General features: G+C 39.1%; 1 protein-coding gene across 2 annotated transcripts in view; it reads right to left on the bottom strand.

Annotated features, from left to right (window-relative positions):
- Positions 1-676: 676 nt before the first annotated feature.
- SLC17A8 (solute carrier family 17 member 8) overlaps positions 677-19,404 on the bottom strand; it is a 33,251-nt gene continuing 14,523 nt past the window's right edge. For both annotated transcript variants that reach the window (XM_027679621.1, XM_027679622.1), the window contains exons 4-12: positions 14,763-14,877; positions 14,079-14,166; positions 12,135-12,221; positions 11,065-11,204; positions 9,355-9,504; positions 6,261-6,393; positions 4,896-5,006; positions 3,358-3,485; positions 677-2,728 (exon numbers count right to left, since the gene is read on the bottom strand). In XM_027679621.1, the coding sequence (XP_027535422.1) occupies positions 2,390-2,728; positions 3,358-3,485; positions 4,896-5,006; positions 6,261-6,393; positions 9,355-9,504; positions 11,065-11,204; positions 12,135-12,221; positions 14,079-14,166; positions 14,763-14,877 (1,291 nt within the window). In that variant the 3' untranslated portion in view covers positions 677-2,389. The remainder of the gene's footprint in view (positions 2,729-3,357; positions 3,486-4,895; positions 5,007-6,260; positions 6,394-9,354; positions 9,505-11,064; positions 11,205-12,134; positions 12,222-14,078; positions 14,167-14,762; positions 14,878-19,404) is intronic.

The following is a 19,404-nucleotide window of genomic DNA, read 5'->3' as shown; positions in this document are numbered from 1 at the left end:
ACTAAGAAATAGGAGCTACATTCACCAGAGAGGCAACTGAGCTCTCATGGGCCAGTTGGCCATTTCCCAAAATGTTGGGATGTTTGTAGTTCTTTGTCATAACAACAACGCTCAATCCCTTTCTTTTCCTCTTAACAAGACAGGAAAGTTACCCTTTATCATTACTGGGAAAATGATACTGCTTCTGAGAAAATGTTACTGTTTCTAGAATGGTACATTGTCTTGTCTTCTCTTTCCTCTCTGTCAGATTATACTTACACAGATTATTGTATTAAATCCCTTCATAATATGGTTTACCCTATTAAGAGTTCCTGTAGTAACTATATGCGTGTCACATCATTGGAGAGGGAGAAAGAATCTGTTTGCTCGGTACATATGTAATGCAATGGCCCTCTTTCCTTTGTAAATTGTGGTAGGCATTGCAAAATATTTTGACAGTAGCTGGACCAGCTTGCGAGATAGACTGATGAAAATATTTGACTCAAGTTCCTGCCAATTAAACCCCCAAATGTTGACTGTAAGCTGCAAGAAATAAGATATTTTCTTATACCTGCTCTGAATATCAGTAGTGAAATAAGCAACTCTAGTCTAAACTAAAGTTTAGAATTTTGGAAAAAAAAAACATTCTTTTCTGTTTTAACAGAATAAAGTTAACAGATTTTTTTGAAGTGGCTTATTAATAAACTGCATTTTTGTCAAAGTAGGATTGAGCTGTACCGTAACAATACCCCATCATTAAATTATTTGCTCATACCAACTAAAAAGTCTTCACTGAAGTCAAATTTGGCATGCATTCATTCAACTCACTTTCCATCTTATTTATATACAGTTGTAGATTGGATTTTGCTGGGTAGAAAAGAAACAAGAGGCACAAAGAGAGAATCAACTAACTTCCCAGTCTCCCTTTTTAATTACATTTGTAGGGAAGATAAATCATCTGTGGATTCAAATTAATGCACAAGTGTAATTTCACTCCTGGTATTCAATTGCACTTCAAAAAAATAAAAAAATGCTTATGAGAAATATTCAAAACTGGTGTGCATCACAGTGGCTATATATGGTACATGAGAACAATAATACTGAAACATCACAAAGCACAGTGTAGGCTAGACATCATAGCTTTCACTTGAGTTTAATGAGGCAATAGTCATGATGAGAGACAAATTAAAACACAGCTTACTGAAATTATCCATTCTGAAAAGAGTTTTGATGTTACAATGAGTCTCTGAGCTGCAGCTAACTGTTTGAGATGACACAGCATACTCCACTGGTTGATTCTAAAAATGGTAGAAAAAGGCTAAAGCCACTTTATACTGTCAAACATATACAGAAGAGAATTACTTCTGGACATAGGTACCCTCATAACTCTCAAATGGTACAATGCTTCATTTGTAGCAAAAACAAGACTGAGGCATTGAAAAGTTACAGACCCAGAACTAAAGACTTTACTCCTGTAAGAAAGCTCATTCACCTAAATGAGGACTGTTGGTGTTGAGACCAGGAACTCTATCAGTATAATACTAGAAAAATATATTTAAATTACTTCACAATAATGAATTGAGTGAGAATCCTAGTCCAAACAGGACTAAGATTTCCTTTCATAAGGAGTAATATTATTGCATCACTAACGTTGATTTTGTATTCAAAATTATTTCATGCCAGCACAAAATCTTTGCAGGGGGTGAAATTTTACAAGTATCCATTTTATTGCCTTATCCAGACTCTGTGGGCTACGCATATAAAGAAGATTTTCAATCAATTTGTACAAACAATTGAAGCAACCCTATGCCACTTATGCTACATATTCCACTCCCTCTTGTTGAGTGACCATTAGTAATTTATTACAGCTGACTGTTATAAATCTGCTTTTCCCTCTACTCTGATCTTTTAGCACGAGCTAGTGTTTTGACATGGAATAAGCAGTTCAAATGTCAATCTAGAGGAATCCTAAAAAGGTAAAGCAGGGTCACTCGCAGCAGACTGTCACACCACTGGAGCCCCAGTGATTACTCAGATCACCATGGATCCATCTGATATGAATTGTCCTTTCTCTGTTCAGTTGAGAAGACGAGGGAACTCCTTGCTCCTGCAGTCAGTCTTACAGCTTGCATCAGGCAGGAGCCCTACTGACTGGTCAGCTAATGGGCACAGAAACACTTCCAAGGGCATACGATGGTTGGGAGAGGATTTAGTATCACTTCTCCCAGTTGCATTGCCATGAGCCCTCTTCCACACTATTAGGAGGGAACTATCACCCCTTGAATCTGGCCAAGTGGTCAGATGTTACATAATTGAATAAGAGAATAAACATGGATACCTGATGATTTGGGGTGGCTAGGCAGCAGGAGTCATGGGAGTAGATGCTATACAAATCTTACAGTTTCAAGTATTAAGACAAATCTTGAAAATTTCCATTTTCATAATGGTAAGAAGTCTGTTCTTCCATGTCTTGAGTTACTTGCTTTTGCTTCCTCCATTCCCTTCTCTGTACTTCACTATTTTGACTGGTAGCACCATACATTTTCTTTGGACTTACAAAAGTTTCATTGTTCATCTCCGTTTCTTCAGCCAGCTCGTCCTGATCAATTATGCCACATTTCTCTTCATTGAGGTTTTCAGGGTCAGCCCATTCCTGCTTCTCCCCAGAAGCAAAGATGGCGTAGAATATCACACCACTGTAATGCACCAGGGCTGCGATCAGAAAGACGTTCTGCCATTCTTCACGGGTCTGAAAGAATGGTGCAGGTCTCATTAAGTTTCCAGTAAAAAGAAATATTACTCTCTGAATTACACCATGAATTAGCGTATAGTGAACAAAGATTGTGATCACTGTTTGATTTCTGATGTTGCTGATAAAACAATTTATAATAATCACTGTGAAGAACTTTTTTTCTTCCCTTAACAACAGCTAAAATAAGAAAACTTGGATTTCTTTGGGTTTTTTTCTCATGTTGAAGTTTCTCTCTTGCATGTGAAATATTCATGGTGTTAGAAATACAGGGATTTCTCTAACAACTAAGTTAATCTTATTGTAGATCAATGATTGCTTAGGAACCCTACCAGGGATGCATTGTAGAGGAGTTTCCCAAGCCCTATAAGCATTGCATAGTTGTCTGAAGATATTGCAGAGACTCAGCCTCAGGGGTATAAAATAGTATCTCCCTACACAGATAAGTAGTTTATAATAGCTAAGAATCAGGTCACCATGGTATTACAAAAGTGAATGTTTAAAACAAACAGCAACAGAAAATAGCTACAGAGACCAATGATAAAATGGAATACCCAGCAGTCTTTGAAATGTCTTAACTTTCATTGCATTACCCAATGTTTCTCCTAGAAAACATGGAGAAATGTTACCTTATGTTTTGTCATTGCACCAACAATGAGTGGGCACACCATTCCCGACAGTGTCCCCACGCCGTTGGAGATCCCCATCAGAATGCTGGCATAACGTGGTGCTATGTCCAAGTGATTCACATTGAATCCTACAAAAAATGAGAGAAAACGGTCAGCTATGCAGCGTTGCTCTACCAGGCCCACAGGGCTTTCTACAGCCATTCTGGCTGAAGGAGCCTGAAAAAGGCAGGAACCCCGCTACTATATGTATTGGAAAGAAGAATAGTATTTTCTTGGTGATAAATATGGAAGACATTGCAACTCTATTCTTTTTCAAAGCTCCCTTTTTCCCCCACCTCTGGAGATCATGTTGTATATAATTTAAAGTTTTAAGTGTCTGTACCTCACATCTTCTCGTCCTGAAACAGTGCTCCCAGAAAATATTTTTAATTAAGAAATCAATACCTCATATTAGTAAAATATCTTCTATCTTTTTTACTTAGGTAGTAATGGTTTTTAACACATGCTTTTTGGTATTGTAAGTAGCAGTTTAACAACATGATAAAAAAGCAGAATATAAACCAGTAGGAAAAATATAATTACCCTTACTAGTGTGTCTTCTGGGTACATAGTTTTTTAAGAAATAAAAACAAATACTAAAAATCAAATATTAAATACTCAGAGCATTGTCATGCCTTAGATAATGAAAATTAGTCATATGAACTAAGGTTGATCACAAGAAATGATGATGAATTCCAAGTGCATGGTATTAAATACAGTAAGAAGTGAACTACTGGGTAAATCCTGCAATAAAAATTGATTAAGAGAAATGACCTGCTATGCAACGATCTCATAACTGAGTTATAAAACCACTTCCCATCTGCATAATCCTGAAATAACTGAAGACCAGCAGTTATTTTTCTGGATAATTTGGTTCAATAGATCCATCTTCCTGGCAGTCTTCTTAGAAGATGTTGTCCTTCCATTTTCACAACAGAAAGTTTTGGGTTTTTTAGGAATGATGATACTGATGGTGCTACAAAACAGCCTGAGAATGGTGAAACCCATGAAAGTGTTAGAAACAGCTGTTCTGGAGAAGCGCTGGTTGTAGGACACAACAGAGAGAGGGCTGACCTAGAAAGCAGAAACCAGCCACTAGGGCTTGGGGCAGAATTGCAACTGATAGCCCTTGCGCAGCTATTCATTGCAGAGTAATTCTTTCCTTCTCTCTCTCTCTCTCTTTCTCCTTTTAGGGATACAGTTTAAACAAGAAGAAAATGGCAACTGACTCTGTAAAATTATATTAGAAAATAGCAGAACGCTGATGTAAACTGCAATCAATAAAAAGCAGGTTCTCTCAAAGTTTTATGTTCTGTGTGCAAAATGTTTTATAGATTCTGAAGTAAATTACTTCTGATATGGGAAGAAATAGGGAACAACCCATAAGTAGCCACATTAAGTGCAAACATAATAATAGAAATTATGACAGCAAGAACAGCAAGGATAATAACATCACTTTTATCAGGAACAGTAAAACCAAGAATAAGAGTAATTCTTACCTGAAATGGCAAAGCCACTGAAGCCTACTGCTAACACAAGAAAGGAAATGGCCACTCCTTTTGTATGAGAGTAACCAACCACCAAAAGCAAGGTTGCTTCCATCCCAAATCCTTCAAATGAAACACATGAGAATGAATTACATTTAAATTTCTATTGGTCATGGAGATACTAATAAGGACTATCCAGATTAGAAGCTTAAAATGACGCAGAATTCTTTTGCATCTTATAGCTATTCTTAAACATACTTGGGAACTTTGTGGATTTGCAGAATATTTGTATATTTATTGTTTGAGAATATGGGGTTTTTTTACTCCTCATTCATTGCTGTGTAAATGACCCAAACGGTTGCTGAAGTTAATTCGCTGAACAGTACAGGAAAACAATGAGAAAGTGATTCTGTGCAAAGGGCAGAAAATTCACAAACACAAAACCATCATAGGCAAAGGAGAAAAACACTTGCCTTCAATTTCTCATGGTTGTAGTGATGCAAGATGCTCTTGGTAAAAGGAACAAAAGAGTGTTTTACATAAAAGTGTGCTACCAACACCATAGGATGTCCCTGGGCATCACAGGACACTTCCAGTCTTTACTGCAAATTCACATTTTCTAATATGTAACAGTACAATCCTTCTGGTTTGTTTTTTTAATGACACTATTATTATGCCCTGGAAATACAATGAATTTGAGCATCCTTTGTGAAGATGCATGGCAAGTTGCGTGGTATCTCTGATTGCAGGCATCTCTGTTTCTAGCAGCCCCTACCATCTATAAATAATGTAAGCCAGCAATTGGCAGTGGACAACTAACTGCACCACAGGCTATCTGGCTTGAAATCTTTTCTCTAATTTAGTATCAACCTTACAGGTAGATGCCACTGATTTTGCAGTTCAGTGACTGAACTGGAAACAAATTACTTTGTGCTGAGTAAAAATGAACCTGTCCATCCTTCAAATTTTTTTTGTCCCAAATCTTCCAGCTTAAACTTGCTGATGAGTTCTGCTGGAAGTATCAAATGGGAACATCGCCAGTTATTACAAGACTGTATCCACTGGGAAAGGGTCTCTCCAGCACCATGGTACAGGGTTAACTTTTTCTGTATGAGTTTGCAGTATGAGGCCTATTTGACCATACTACTCTATTGCCCTTTCAATTATTAACCAGACTTTTTGCCTCCTCCGTTTTTAAAAGCATGTTCATATGAATAAGGATTTATGCCATGAGACATCAGCTCTCCATTTAATGTTTCAGATTAACCAGCTGTAAATGCAATCTTGAATAAATTGTTTTGTTAAAATTAAACATGAATTAACTATTATATTTGTAGCATACAATTGAAATATCATATTTTCAGAATCCAATAGTACCTCCACAGTTCATGACCTTCCTTACAGTGGTGGTGGTTAAGATTTTCCTGCTCCGTAGGAAGTCAGCTAGCTGCCCTCCGATGGGTACGATGATTGTCATGACCATGTGAGGAACTGCTGACAAAAGGCCAACCTGCAATTAGACAAATGACTGCTTACTGGTCACATCCTCCTTCAAGACTTAGGGGGAAGAAATTAGGAACCATAACTTTCCTTCACCTCTTTCCACCTTACCACCATTGGACACTTTTTTATCTTAGATTCTTGTGGGGGAGGTTTTCAGGCAGGTCCAACAGGAACTGCAGCTAATACCTGTGTGACCTTAAGCTACTTTATCCCATCTTTAGGGATTTCTGGGAGCTTGAGAGACTCCAGCAAACTTTTGTCCAGTTAATAGAAGTTTTCCTTCCAGACCTTCTCAGTAAGGGCAGTATATGAACCACAGCATGGTTGACCAGTGCCTAAGGCACCAGTGAAGTAGAAAGAGCCTGGGCACTTTCCTTCTTTTCTTTGGGACTAACCTGGTTCCTTCCTTCCCCTCTTCCTGCCTTCCTCCCTCCATCCCTCCCTGAAGGAGAGAAGGGCAGGTAGGGTTTTCCTCTGTTCCTATTTATTTCCTGACAGTAGAAAGAGTGCTACATATTTGTGCATATTTATACATATTCAAGAGGCAATGGAAGAGACACAAGCTATAATAAAGATTAAAAAGAGAACTCTATCTAAAAAGTCTGATGCGGATGCTCTGATGGAGTTTTTCCTCTCTCCAGTAACCAACAAAGGAGCACAAGAAAACTGCTCTAATTTATCTGATGCTCAAAGTTGGGTAATGGAAGAAACATCTCCTTACAGCCCAGGAGGAGAAACCAGAGCACAGGTGAGAATCTCCCCTTAGAAACATCATCAATATACCTAGTCTTCCATGGCTGCTCTACAGAGTTGGTTAGAAGACTATTTATATCAAACTCTATTGTAGACATCACAAAGTCCTGTCTTATGTGTCCTGTTATTGGAGTGCTCTATCCTGGTTTTCAACTGCTTTTATATACTTTTGTTATTCAGGTTCTCAAGGAGCTCCTTTCTGAATAAAAAGTCTATCCCCACCACCTGCCACTGTGTAAAGGAAGGAAACGCCTGCACATTGTATATGGACTGAAGACAGTGCAGCATAAAACCTGGCAATAATTTAATAATTTTACAAATTATTAAATAAGCATATGTGTAAAGGTATGCATGCACTTTTATTCTTGTGGGATTACAGCCTACAAACTGATGTTCATCTTCTTTAGATTTCCATAGCATCCAGAATCACAGAGTGGTTGAGGTTGGAAGAAGCCCCAGGGGGTCATCATCTTCAATCCCTCTGCTTAAGTAGGATCACCTAGAGAAGGTTGCCTAGGAATGTGTCCAGACAGCTTCTGAATGTCTCCAAGGATGGAGATTCCACAACTTCTCTGGGTAACCTGTGCCAGTGTTGTCACCCTCATAGTATAAAAGTGTTTCCTGATGTTGAGGGAAACTCCCATGTTTCAGTTTGTGCCCATTGCCTCTTGACCTGTGACTAGGCACTACTGAAAGAGCCTGGTTTCATCTTCTTTACGCTGTCCCTTCAGATATTTTCACATAATGATAAGAATCCTGCCGAGCCTTTTCTTCTCCAGGCTAAATAGTCCCAGCTCTCTCAGCCTTTCTTCATAGGAGAAATGTTCCCATTCTTTAATCATCTTCATGGCCCTTCATTGAATTTTCTCCAGTATGTCCATGTCTCTCTTGTACTGGGGAGCTCAGAACCGGACACAGTACTTCAGGTGTGGCCTCACCAGTGCTGTGTAGAGGGTAAAGATCACCTCCCTTTTCCTGCTGACCTTTCCATAATGCAGGCCAGGATAGCATTAGTCTTTACTGCGAGGGGACACTGCTGGCTCATATCCAACCTGGTGTCCAGCAGGACTCCCAGGTCCTTTTCTGCTAAGCTGCTTTTCAGCTGGGCAGATCCCAGCATGGAATTGTTTCTCCCCAGGTGCAGGATTTTGCACTTTCCCTTATTATACTTCATGAGGTTCCTGTCAGCCCATTTCCCCAGTCTGCCAAGGTTCCTCTGTATGGCAGCACAACCTTATAACCTATCAGACACTCCTCCTAGTTTTATGTCATCTGCAGACTTGCTGAGGGCACACTCTGCCCCGTCATCCAGATCATTAATGAAGATGTCAAACAGGATCAGACCCAGTACGTCCCCCAGGCTACTGAATTTTAGTGATCAGCATGACATCTGCTAGAAGCCTTTCCTTGAAGCAGTAATTTAGTGATAAGTTTGAGTTTACTTTCTAGAATGCACAACCTCACTACATTGACAGTCAGTCAGTTTTATGTCGGTTTTAAATTAGTGAGGTACAGAGGGGGTGCAACTCCAGCATTAATGCAAAGCAGTTCAGAATAAACAAATCTAATTTTTCTTGTATCTGTGACCTTCATCTGTATGTTGTACTTGGCCATTCAGGGTGTCATCCAAGTTACCATGTTGTAACTTGGACACACTGTGCTCCCAGAACGCACAAATAATTATGACCTTTGTTATCATTATCAGCCATAGAGTTGCTTGAAAATAATTACCATATAGCAAGTAGGTTTGTTAAAGGAATGTTTTTTTAAAAGGGAAAACTTTTCTGAAACAATTATTCTGAATTCCTCATTCATGTTTTGAAAAGGGACTGTAACAATAGTGATTTTAATGAAATGGTGGTGGTAAAAAATTCTGGGAAGAATCTACCGGAATTATCTGATTTCTCCTCAAATACTCTGCATAGAATCATAGAAACATTATGGTTGGAAAAGACCTCCAAGATAATCGAGTCCAGCTTTTGACCAAACATCACCATGCCAACTAAACCATAGTTCTATGTTTTAAGTGCCACGTCCATTCATTTGTTGAACACTTCCAAGGGTGATGATTCCACCTCCTCCCTGGGCAGCTCATTCCAATGCTTAACCATCCTTTCAGGTGGTTCAGAATTCTTCCTGATTTTCAACCTGAGCCTCCCCTGGTGCATCTCCTAGGGTGAGGTCTGAAGGTCACCGCTTCATCCCAGACATTTACCTTGCTTATTGCAAATCCAAAGACTTCTTCAAAGTAAGCAGGCTGACTTATAAGGAGCAAATAGAAGGTCCAGCTTCTGCAGAAGTTTGCCACAATGATTGCGTAAACTGGCATTGAAGTGAAAAATCTCTTCCAGGGAGTACTAAATTTCTAGGGAAACAAGCCACAAAAATTGAGTAGACAGAGGCAGAATAAAGGACCAGTGTTTTTTTTATTATCAAGCCTATCCAGAACATTGCATGCAACTTACATTGCAGATCACTTAGAATGCAAGTGAAATATACCTCTTGAATTAATGGCAAAAAACAGGTAGAGAAATTTTCTTAGAATAGTTAAGATTTTTAAGACGAATACTGCACTACTATTGCCCTGCTTACCGAAATTACATGAGGTCTTCTGGAATCCTGCTATTGGGATAACAGAATCAGTAATAGAATAAAAAAAAACTAGAGAAAACCTTGTGTCATTCCCCACCTTTTGGCATGATGCAGTTTGACACTTTCTTCTGAAAGGAGTGTGAAAAGAGCATTATCCAAGCTGAGAGACATCAGTAGCACAGCAACAGGCAGCTACCTGCTTCAAATTAATTAATTTAGTTCAGAAAAAAAAGCTTGTGGTAGAGAATTTAATTTCTGTAACTTGATTTTGGCATTTTCAATTTTTATTTATGCTCCAGTACTCCATACAAGAGGAATAAAACACACTTCAGAGACCTATTCATTTGTAATAGAATTCAAATCATAAGGTGAAATATGTAGCTATGGCAACATGCATTGACATTCTCCTTTCTTAAAAAAAATGTTAGCTGTGTTTTACAGGCAGCCACATGCCTGCAGTTGTGTGTGAACACATGAAGGTGTCCTTTGCTTTAAAACCACCATACAGCAAGGAAAATCCATGATCTGGAAAAAGGATATGTGTTTCCAGCCAAGACCTGATTGACTTCAGCCAAATCTCAGGAGCATGCTCAAAAGCAGAGCCTGGTATTTTACACTCTCAGCAAGGTTATTACCCAAAATATGTAGAGGAAAAAGCTTGGAGTTACTTTGTTCTAAAATGTTCAAGACTAAAAGCCAAGAAAGAACAGTTTAACAAGAAACACCTTTGGTTTTTACTATTAGCAAAAATAAGTTACCTAAGGGAATGGAGAGAAGTTTGATGGCAAAATAGATTTTAGCTCAAAGTTTCCAAGATCTTCCAGGATCTTCTCAGAGAGAGGATAAGGAGCCTTAAGGAAGGACCTGAGCTGCTGTGAGAGTGAGCAGGGCAGAAAACCTGTCCTTAAACTTTCAGATTTGCAATGATTCTTAATAGGAGATCAAAAGGCAGATGGATAAATTAACATCTGCAGCCAGGTTTCTTGTTTAGTTAAATCCATTAATGGTTTTTAGAACAAGCATGACAGTTACTCAAGAGCAGGAGACCGGAATGTGTTGTTTTCCCTCGCACTCCATCCCTTCCCTCCCTAGGTCAGGGAAGCTCTATAAGCCATGGGCTTAAACAGCATTATGTGTTTTCCTCTTGCTGTACTCATCCTCTCCAGCTGCATGAACCTGATCCTGTAATTTTCATAAAAGTAAAAGCCCTTAAACATCAACAGAAACTAGTTCTGCCACTCTTATGCAGCTAACAGTATCCATCCAGTCTTATGCTCATCTTGTGCAAAGTGCTCACAAATTATAACAAGAAAGGCCTTTTTTTTTTACTTACACTTGCATTAGCCAGGCTAGCTCCTTCTCCTATACTTGTTTCTATATATATTCTTTCTTCGTTGGTTATTGTTGGATGTGCAGCAGGACTCTCATAGGCATGAAGCAACCAGAATATGTACCAAACAACCCCAAACATTCCTGCAGAGGCCAGAATAGCAAAGCTTGATTTTAAAAGCCAATAAAGCTACACTTCAGTATTTGCAAGTCTTGAAATTTGTTTTAAGTGCCAGTTAAACCAAACCCGCACAGAAATTATGCCCAGGGAAGTAAGAAAGTACTGTAACTAACTCTGTGTATATTGTATGCCCGCTGGCAAAGCATTTGAGCATTTTGTTGCTTGTATTACATGTTATGCACAGGGCAGAGAAAAGGCAGAAGGAAAGCTCTGTGTAGAACCTGGGAAAGGAAAAAAGCAGACAGGCCATAACATGATCAAAATCTGCATAAAGGGATTTCACAATCAGATGGTGTTGGCAAATCGTGTGGTGTGTCCTGTATCTCCAGAGAAAACAGAGAAAACCTGTCTTAACTGGGTTGCTTATATGCAAGGCTAGGTTGGAACCAGCTCTATCACATACTGGAGGGGGGAAGAATGAGGCACCACAGATCAGCAACAAGGCCATACCTGTGTAGTGGCATAACTTTGTAGAGGTGGCATTGCTTTATTGAAGATGGGCAGCATGGGGAAGATTTCTCGGGGCAGAAGTTTTCAGAGGCATTGGGCTCCCCCTCAGCAGCATATGCTGTGGTGTTCGCTGTTAGTGTGCATCTGGGGCAGATACCACACAAGTGTTTGTGCTACAGAGGAACCTTTGCAACTGCATCCAGCCCTGTCACTGGGTGACCATGGGCTGTAGCCTGGTCATGACAATTTTACAACCTTTTGTAACAGATGATTGCAAAATGAAAGCTCTCAGAATCTGCAATAACTAGAGAATAAATTGGAATACCCATTTGCAACCTCTTCATTCATCAAGACAACTTTGATCCATACTTATTAGACAGGTTTAAGTAAACAGATGGCAATACCAGTCTAGTGGCAGAGGTTCTTCATGTTAAGCAACTCACCATAAATGTAGAAGACAGATGACCATCCTATATACTGTACCAGCACACCTGCCAGTGGCATGGCGACCACCGCACCTGCATAAGACCCTGAGGAGAAAATGGATTAGTAAAACATATCAGTCATGATAGGTGTGCCTAGCTTTCAGAACAGATGATCCAGACAGGTGTTCATGGGGGAAGAACCAGAGGGACATTTTTGGCTGATTTTTTATGAATGTGGAGAATTGAATGGAAGCTCCAAAATTTGCTTGGGGTGGTGGGAAGGACTGACCCTTGTTGGTGTGAGATCACCAGTCTCCTTTTGCAGTTAGAAGGGTTGTGCCCTGTAGGTAAATAGGATCTGCAAATCCAAGATTGATTACAAACCATCACAGAGGCATAAGCTATACGTATGCACTCGAGTGGGAAATCTCACCTAACTCCATGGTATATGAGGTGAGTTTTGGAGAAGCTAATGACCCAAGTTTTGGAAGTCTTCCTTGGTGCCAGGGAATCCTGATGATTGCAGATATTCAGGGAGGCTCTTGTCATGGCTCTAGATCCACGACTACGCGAGGGCTAGCGGTGGAGAGAGTGTTCAAACCAAACCTGAGTCTGTGTAGCCATGTTTAGTTCATATCAGAGGCATAAACAAACAGTTGGAATAAATAGGCAAATATTGATGGGAAAAGAAAGGATAAAAATGTGGTCTGTGCCAAGGTTTCTGATTGGGAAATATATAAGAATAGAGAAATATATTTCCAAGTGACTTGTAGAAAGAGATGAGTATTTAAGTGCAATCTGGACAGCAGGTTTCAGTGCAAGACAGTGCCAGTGGCTTCACATGTGAAGAGTGTTGCTTTGAATTATTCTAGGAAATGAGATACTTGTGGTTTTGAGAGTATTACATACTTCATTAATAAACACTTGTTAATGATCTACTCATTAACAAATATTCCTCTGCAATGGTTCACAGTGATCCTTCTCCTCATCTCCATGTAATTCATTTTTCCTACAGCAATAGAAAAGCCCCAGGCCGGAATGTAGATAGAGAAACCAGGAACCTGGTTAATATGGGGTTTCCTAATTTTTCCACTGTTCCTATGCACCTTTCAAGTGCAAGACTCAGTGATCTGTAGCCACTAAAATTGGTGTTGAGCTGAAGGATGGATCTTTCTATATCCAGTGCTAGGGTTTCAAGGAGAGAGCTCTGAGTGTGGAGAGACTTTTCTTTTGATCTATTCTTCCGCAGAAAATGGAAACACCTAAATAATCACTAAATCCTGAAGTAATCTGTAATAAAAATAAAATTCCCATAATATACAAACATGGGATTTTTCCTCTTGCTTCACTCCTCCTTTTATCCATTATCTCATATTTTAGTGCTATATTTTCCCTAGCCTTATAACTCCACCGCTGATGGACTTTTTTCTATGATTTTTACATTTTCTATTGAACATTTTCTCCTACAGACATTCATCTTCAGCTGTCAGCATTGGAAAGGGACTCAGAGAAAAGGCCAAAGTACGTGTTTGATCATAACTCAGAATGAAGCAGAACGGCTACTGGCGAGAAGTTACATCATCTCCACTGCAGTATATTGAGAAGCCAGCCTAAAGCCCTTTAAGATAATTTCTGAGTATGTGTTTGTTTAGGAGCATCCATTCAGTATGTATAATAAACGGAATCACTAAGGATGGAGCAGATAAAAAAATACAGTGTAATTTCTTTCATGTGACACCTTTAGACCCATTTTAGTTTACTATGAGAGCCATTACAAGTGTTGGCTTCAAATGATAAAATGGTGACATATTAAACAAAAAGGACTCAGGTTCCTGAGCTTAGAGTACAAGTCAATTGTAGCAAAGGGCAGAGGGTTTGTATTTCTCTTTCAAATAATGAAATTAATAAAATAAATCCAATAGGAATATGTACTTACATAAACCACATAAACTATCAACTTACCACAGAATGATGTGGTAGCCAACCTGCTCCTCTCCAGTGGCGGAGCCCACTTACTCCACATCCCATGGCAGGCTGGGTAGGTGACGCCCTGGCAGACATTTCACACATCATATGATTTGCTTTCACTGCATTCCACTTAAAGTATTACAGAATCACAGAATATGCTGAGTTGGAAGGGACCCACAAGGATCATCAAGTCCAACTCCTGGTCCTGCACAGGACCATTCCCAAGAGTTACACCATGTGCCTGAGGGTATTGTAGTTGCTTATACTATCCATACTGTCTAGCTGTTTGTCATCACGGAATGATGTAGGAAGGGTTAGTTAAGTTTGGAAGAGCTCAATTGTTTGGGTATGAAGATGTCAAACCGATCTTGATTACTTTTTACTTCAATTGTAATACATACATTCTGAGGTAAAAATGCTGGTTAGTATACACAGTGGATGACACAAGTAAACTAAAATAGCTCGAACTGCTGCACCAGAAACATAATTTTTTCTTTACTTGTAAGTAAACTTAAAAGTATAAATCAGCATGATTAAAAAGTTATCATCTAAAAATAAGTAACAAGTTAAACTGTAGATTGATCAGAAAGCTTGATCAAAAAGATCTTACAATGTTTTAGAACCAAATCTTAAAAAACAAACTATGTTTGAAAGGACCAAAATGGTGAGTGCTCCTACCTCCACCAGACCTTGAAGAATCCTTACAAACATCACACAGCCATAATGCACTCTTGCTGCAGAAGGGATGATCATGTTCAGTGTAGATGTTAGAAAGATAGCTGCTCCAAATACCCTGTGGAGAAAAGTACCATGAAAGGGAATACAATTATTGTCTATTTTTCAGAAGTGACACTGTTTTCAGTTACAGTTGCAGAGACAATTACACTTGCCACCATCTCAAAACCCAAATACGTGTAAAGCCCCCTTATTGTCAAAAGCGGATAAATACTCAGGTGGTCTATACATTTTCTTCTCTGAACGGAACAGATTTTTGTACATGCTTAAACAAAGGTGCTGGACTTCTATTTGTATCAAGAGGATTAGATATGGATGTAGGTAATGGAGGCCTTGAGGTACTGTTTATATGAATCCTGACTTGAGAGAAGTATTGCTATCCCAGGTAGTAGTTAAATTCTGTTATAACAAGAGGATTTAGCTTAAATTAGGTAAGGCCTGGTTTAAGTGCCTCTGTGAACATGGGAGTGTGCTGGTTAGTTCCACTTGCTGCTGCTAGAATGGGTAACAGGGCTGCTTAAGATCAATTCCTTTCCAACATCACTTCTCTAAATAACAGCTACAAATGTTCTTTATGACTATGACATAGAAGGGACATTTCTACAAGACAAATTCTGGGAAAACTCTGATATAAACATTTTGTTACCCTGCTTGGGAAGAGCACTTGCTGCAGCTGGGTATTAAGTCAATTGAGGATCTAAATGTACCTGGGGCTCAGCACCTTTGGGAAATCATTTGCAGCCTCCCAAAGGTTAGCACCTGTTAGAGAAACAGGCAGCAGAAACCTCTGTGTAATGGTAATGAATGCAAGCAGCAGTCCTGAAAGTGCAGGCTACACAGAGGTCCCCAGGGTAGCACTCAAAGCTGTGTCTGCTGCACTCACCACAGTCTGTGGGAGCTTTTCCTGACACGAACATGGGCTTTCCCGTATTTAACTGAAGAGTGGTGCACACTTAGTACCCAGTGTCAATAATAAACAACAGTGACACTAGACATGGAAGACAGCTGGACTACAAGGCAGTCGTTTCAGTATGGCACAGGCTCTGGGTTTGCCAGGCACTGATGCTGCAATGCAAGGGAAGAGTATCCCTGGGTTCTCAGCTTGTGCCCAGAAAGGACATCTGGGAAGTTCATTTGAAAAATGAGACTGCTGCACCATGAAAAAAATCATTGGAAACCAAGAAAGAGGCTGGGAAAAACCAGCTGGAACCATCACTGAAATGACTACCATTAGTAGGAATGAGCTGTACTTGCTTGATTAGATTTCACATATCTTCACATCTGGCTGAGTGAAGCCTCAAGTTTCCTTTCTGTGCAATGAATGGGGTTCATTCAATAGCTGTGTCATGAATGCTCTGAACATTAGGAGTTCATTACTACGGCATCTGTGGAAGTTGATATACATGAGGATCCCCTCTGAGATCCTGTTACAGCACTGAAAAATATCAGAACTGGCAGTCAGAGTTCTCCACAATTGCCAAGCACCATTTAAATTGAATGGATTACTACCAATCTTCAGTAGTTTACTGTCTTCTTTGTGTTGTCTGCAATTGCAAGCAGCCATGCCTGGCTCCCTGTGGACAGCCTTTGTATGGGAGACCTTTTATTCTGCAGCTAGAAAGTTGCAGCAGTTGGTGGCCCTGCAGACCACAGCACAAGGACATGGGACATCAACCCAAAGCTGCCCTGCCTTGCTCCAAGACTCAAGGTGACACCCTGGGAATAAAGCAGCCTCTTTTGTTCAGGGCCCTCAATTCCTAGCAACACTCATATTAGCTACCAGCATGCTGCTGTTTGTGAACTGTAATTCATGTTTGTTTTTCAAACAACTCAAATTCAGTGACATTTAATAAGCTTTGAATTGTCTTGTTATGTGTGTGGCATTTCAGGAAGACAAGTTAAGCTTCCTTCTGTTACATGAATCGTATTAGACAGATATTTGATCAGAAATCTTGTGGTTTGCACAACAGCAGTATTTCTCTCCATTTTGATTTTTTCTGGCAAAGACATAAACAAATATTATTATGGATAACTCTTTATCATTTTCCACTTCAAAATATTTAAAATTTTTAAAACTTTTTGTTTCAATTCCCCCTTTTTTTTTTTAATAAGGATTTCAATTGTTTGCCTTTCAGTCTCTTTTTGAAAACTTATTCACAGGAAATACACGTGATTTCATTTTTTTTTCTGGTCTTAGTATTTGCTGTAGGATTACCGGTAGTATTATAGTGTGAGGAATCTACAGTCAGAGATCAATATTGTTTTATCTAAATTCTCTACACCTATTGACAAAACCAACTCATTATCTCAGTGACAAGAAAGCACTAAACAGATGAGCACGATAGCAAAGAGGCTGAGTGGGCTGGCAGAGAGAAGTGACAAGGGAACTATATAGAAACCAATCTGAAAATATGAACTAGAATAAAAAGGCCAGTCATATCTTGACATTGAGAAGATTGCTTTCAAAGCCAAGTAAACATTTAACTGAGAAATAAGTATTACTTATCTATTATGATCAGTGAAGAAAAGACTTTTGCACCTTGCTTTCTTACCACTAATAGAAATATCAGGTCTGTTATCATAATGCTGTTGACTCATGGAACTACAGCAAATCATGTAAATTAATACACATGTGAAAGAATAAACTCCGAGAAAGAGAATGTGTTTAATTATCCAAACAGGTAGCTCTGAAGACTGAGTTTCCGAACTCTGCTACTTCTTTTAACACCAGCTGTTAATATGCCTGGGTTATAAATGCATCATTTATACTGAGTCAGAACCAGTCACTCTTCTGCTACTATATAAAAGGCTGAGTATTGTTTCCACAAAGAGGCAGCACCTTTTCAGCAGTTCACTGCCATTTGTCCCAAAGAAGTTGGTCTCCACCTTGACCAAAAATATTCCAGTTTCTTTTCACTTCATTAACATATTCTTCTCTCCTGACTACCATGATCCTCAGACCTCTTTGGGATCAAAACAGACTTCTTCAGCAACAGACTCCTCTGCCCAGCAGGGTGCTCTTACTAAACACCAATATCAAGAGGTGCCTTGTCTTTCATGTATACACCAAACAATGATAAAATTACATTTAGTCACATCTTTGAGGATAAGCAGCAAGTCAAAGGGATGGTGTCACTAAGTGATTCATGAACTTTTTGATGGAATGCTGACTTACATAAATTTGGATGAATGCATAGAGCAAATTATATAGTGTTAGATGGTTTTGCTGCAAAACCATAAAGCACTCAATATTTTCAGATATTCTGAGATCCATTTGAATCCTACATTATTACAGATAATTATGTGCAATAGAGAATTGCCTGGGGTGGAGGCGTCCATGTATATTCAGGGTTGCACAGTTTAAACAGATGGCAAAAGAACCTTTGCCTAAGTCTGCAAGGTCAGTAGTAGGATAGAGTCTCAATTCCAGAGTACAGATGAGACAAAAGACAGCATTTGTCTTTCTAGGGATGGTGGGTTCACCGGCCCCAGAACTACTGGTTTCCTATCCTGTGTCTTAGCAAATAACCCCTCTGAAACAACAACTTGGCACCACTAGTGAATCTACCTAAGCTGAAATTGGTTGGGTAAACAAGGAATAAAGGAAAACATGGACTTAGCCAGACCTGTGAATCCTATTACTGCAAGTAGAAATTCTCTTCGAGCTCAGCTTTTGAGCTATTTTTGTTCCTCAGCAAATTCTACTCCTAAATCCAGTTCTAACAGTCAAATCTATAATGTAATATTGTAGTGGAGCATTAGACTGAGTTGGAAACATGCACTTAAGGAAGTAGTCTGCTGACAGAATACATTAAATTACAGTCTAAACATGGTTGATTTTACTGTTTGCAAGTAAATTAAGGAAACAAAAGCCAAACAAATAATATGCTGAATTATTCAACCACAGTGTGCACATCTGTGTTTTAAAGTCCTTCTGCTGCAAAAGCTGGTGGCAAGACTAGAAAGGCTGGGGAAATTATTAAGCTTAGCTAATTTGTTTGTCTTATTTGTCAGATGGAAAAACACTCTGCTTAGGCACTGTTATATGGTAGAGAAATTAATAATTGAGGATGCTAACAGTGTTGAAGAAACGGTGCAAACTGAACTCTGAGTAACTTTTGGTTATGGACAGAGGGGATTTGGGACTGAACAGTTTGGGCAATTCTATGGGATGACTCTATTCTGGAGTAATTTCTGCAAGGATATCTGGTGGGAAGAACATCCAGACAGTTTTGTAACCCCTATAGCTCTTTGCAGAATGCAGAGCAAAGGACTCATTTGGGGAAAAACAATATATAAATGGTGCTAAAGACTTTTCCAATTCTGACAGTGTTTTTAGCTAAATCACATCTTGTTTGCAGAGAATGAAATTAGTACTAATCATTTTGGTTTTTTAATCTAAAAATCCCAAATGCCCTGAACATGCACATCTCATGAGCTCGTTCATAACCAGCTGTCTTCAGACAACCTCCCTCTTTCTTCTGAGAGATCATGTTCCAAGTTCTTAAGACTTTTTGAAGTAAAGCCCAAACGCAAATTTACTGTTGACAAAATTAACCACTTTTCTTACTCACATTTTCTAAAG

Source organism: Neopelma chrysocephalum, unplaced genomic scaffold, assembly GCF_003984885.1.
Source record: "Neopelma chrysocephalum unplaced genomic scaffold, ASM398488v2 Primary Assembly neopelma1_59, whole genome shotgun sequence".
Lineage (NCBI taxonomy): Eukaryota > Metazoa > Chordata > Aves > Passeriformes > Pipridae > Neopelma > Neopelma chrysocephalum.
The sequence above is the reverse complement of the archived record's forward strand: the minus strand, read 5'-3'. Positions and strand labels throughout refer to the sequence as shown.